Here is a 2,500-nt window from a genome sequence, read left to right as displayed (position 1 = left end):
GTTATATTGACAAAGTCGTTATAAAAATATCTTCTGCGTTTGTGACACAAAGATCAACTGTACTAGTTGTTCAGGCTCTGGTCTTGTTCAGTCTTGATTACTGTCCGGTGATATGGTCAGGTTCAGCAAAGAAAGACTTAGCAAAGCTGCAGCTGGCTCAAAACAAAGCAGTGTGCCTTGCCTTTAACTGCACAAACAGAACTAACATCAACAACATGCATGATGGTCTCGCGGTTGAGGAAAAATTGACTACTTCTCTTTAAGTCTTTTTAAGAAACATGTGTGTGCTTCAATATGCCTAACCACTTGTATAATCTATTTGCATACACTTGAAAAAGACACATTCCCCACCAGACACGCCATTATGGGTTTTCTTCACGGTACCCAAACCAAAAACAGATTGTATGCGTTGCTTAGTTATGTATAGCGCCATGTCATCGTGGAATGCTCTGCCACCATTAATAATAAACATACAGTACTGTATCACATCGCCTCTCCTCTTTCTAAAGATCTGATTTAACTGTACTGTATATAAGAATATGAATATACACTGAGTATACAAACATTAAGAACACCTGCTCTTTCCATGGCATAGACTGACCAGGTGAATCCAGTTGAAAGCTATGATCCCTTATTGATGTCAATTGTTAAATCCACTTCAATCAGTATAGATGAAGGGGAGGAGACAGATTAAAGAAGGATTTTTAAGCCTTGATACAATTAAGACATGGATGTGTGCCATTCAGAAGGTGAATGGGTAAGATAAAAAGGTTTAAGTGCCTTTGAACGGGGTATGGTAGTAGGTGCCAGGCGCACCGCTTTGAGTGTGTCAAGAACTGCAGCGCTGCTGGGTTTTTCACGCTCAACAGTTTCCCTTGGGTATCAAGAATGGTCCACCACACAAAGGACATCCAGCCAACTTGACACAAGTGTGGGAAGTAGTGGAGTCAACATTGGCCAGAATTCCTGTGGAACGCTTTCGATACCTTGTAGAGTCCATGCCCCGACGAATTGAGGCGGTCCTGCGGGCAACTGTTCTGTACTTTGTCATGTATTTGTACGTTTTATGTGGACATCAGGAAGAGTAGCTGCTGCATGTGCAGTAGCTAATGGGGATCCTAATGAACTAAACTAAACACTTACATACACATTTACTCAGAATGTCATATGTTATTCTCACAACATAAAATTCTGAATTTTGTCAGGAATATCGTTCAATCAAGGAAAGGCTATTTGTAAGACTTCTTATACTATATTATATATTATGCTATACTGCTTAATTTCCTGTTAAAAAATGAATAAACTACTAGCAAACATTGTGTGTTTGATGGCTTAGAACTCCATGTTAGAATAAATATGAGGATAAAAAGGGTCCCCATTTCAACCGAAGACCTTGGTCTTTCTCCTAACATTAAAAAATGATCTTGTAAGATATACTAGTGCTGAGAAATACACACAAGAGTACAAAGTGTGACAACTAARCCCGGTCTCCCCTACCCATTGATTCTTGAAGAGTATGACTTATAAATGCCTCATCAGTTTAGTTCAACTGTTGTGCCTCATCAGAACCCAAAATATAAGCTTGTTATACTCCAATGTTTTTAAACAATGTAAATGTACTATATAGCAAACACTATATAGCCTCAAAACATAGCTAAAACTATCATTTTGATATCATGGATGGTCAGTTCTTGCATCCATAGCTCTGTCTATGAATGTGAGTGGTTTCATTTCTCCAGCTCCATCCCTCAGTTTTTCACAGAAAAAGGGGCAGGGAGGACACTATGTTATTGTTTCTATTGCTGATTGCCGCTTTAAGTCTGAAGCAACTGTTTATTATGTACCTCAGCTATTCTCAAATCCAAGGGATTGTGTAATTGTTAGTGTAAGGGGTGTTGTGTTTGTTCAGTGAAGGGGACCCTCTATAGTGCACACACTACCCAGTCAGATTTATACATACTGTAATGCGTACTAGTGGCAGTGAAGACAGTTTTTTTACTTCAGGCCCAGATATTTATTTCAGGTCTCTATCACACTGTTATCATACTAAGATGTTGCTATGTCCTTTGTCTGTTTTGGACAGATTCCGGCACCTGCGACTTAAACAAAGGAAGCTGAGAGATTACGCCAGTGAGATGGTCGACCTGCCCAAGGTAAACCAACCACACCATACAGTAGGCTAGAACAACTCACGGCAGAGCTGTGAAATGCACCCTACTATGTTGTGTGCATTTGCATGAATGAAAGCTGAAGTGTAGGCCTGTGTATGTCTCTGCTGGTATGTGATGTTTTTTTGTCTTGTGTGTGCGTGTATGTGTGTATCTAGTGCGTGTGTGCATGCATGCATGCGCGTGCTTTTGTGTGGGTATAAGTGTCTCCGTTTGTGTGTGCATGTGTGCATGTCCGTTTGTGTGTGTTTGTATATGTGTGTGTGTGTGTGTTTGTGTGAGTTCATGTGTTTTTCTGCTGCATTGCGTGGCTGTGCCGGTCATTGTGTGCC

General features: G+C 40.4%; 1 protein-coding gene across 1 annotated transcript in view; it reads left to right on the top strand.

Moving 5' to 3' along the window:
- LOC112072735 (uncharacterized) overlaps nt 1-2,500 on the top strand; it is a 23,461-nt gene that overhangs the window by 8,324 nt on the left and 12,637 nt on the right. The window contains exon 3 of the mRNA XM_070439905.1: nt 2,084-2,153. Coding sequence (XP_070296006.1) covers nt 2,084-2,153 — 70 coding nt within the window. The remainder of the gene's footprint in view (nt 1-2,083; nt 2,154-2,500) is intronic.

Source organism: Salvelinus sp. IW2-2015, unplaced genomic scaffold, assembly GCF_002910315.2.
Source record: "Salvelinus sp. IW2-2015 unplaced genomic scaffold, ASM291031v2 Un_scaffold2015, whole genome shotgun sequence".
Classification (NCBI taxonomy): Eukaryota; Metazoa; Chordata; class Actinopteri; order Salmoniformes; family Salmonidae; genus Salvelinus; species Salvelinus sp. IW2-2015.
This window is presented reverse-complemented; position numbering and strand designations above follow the sequence as displayed.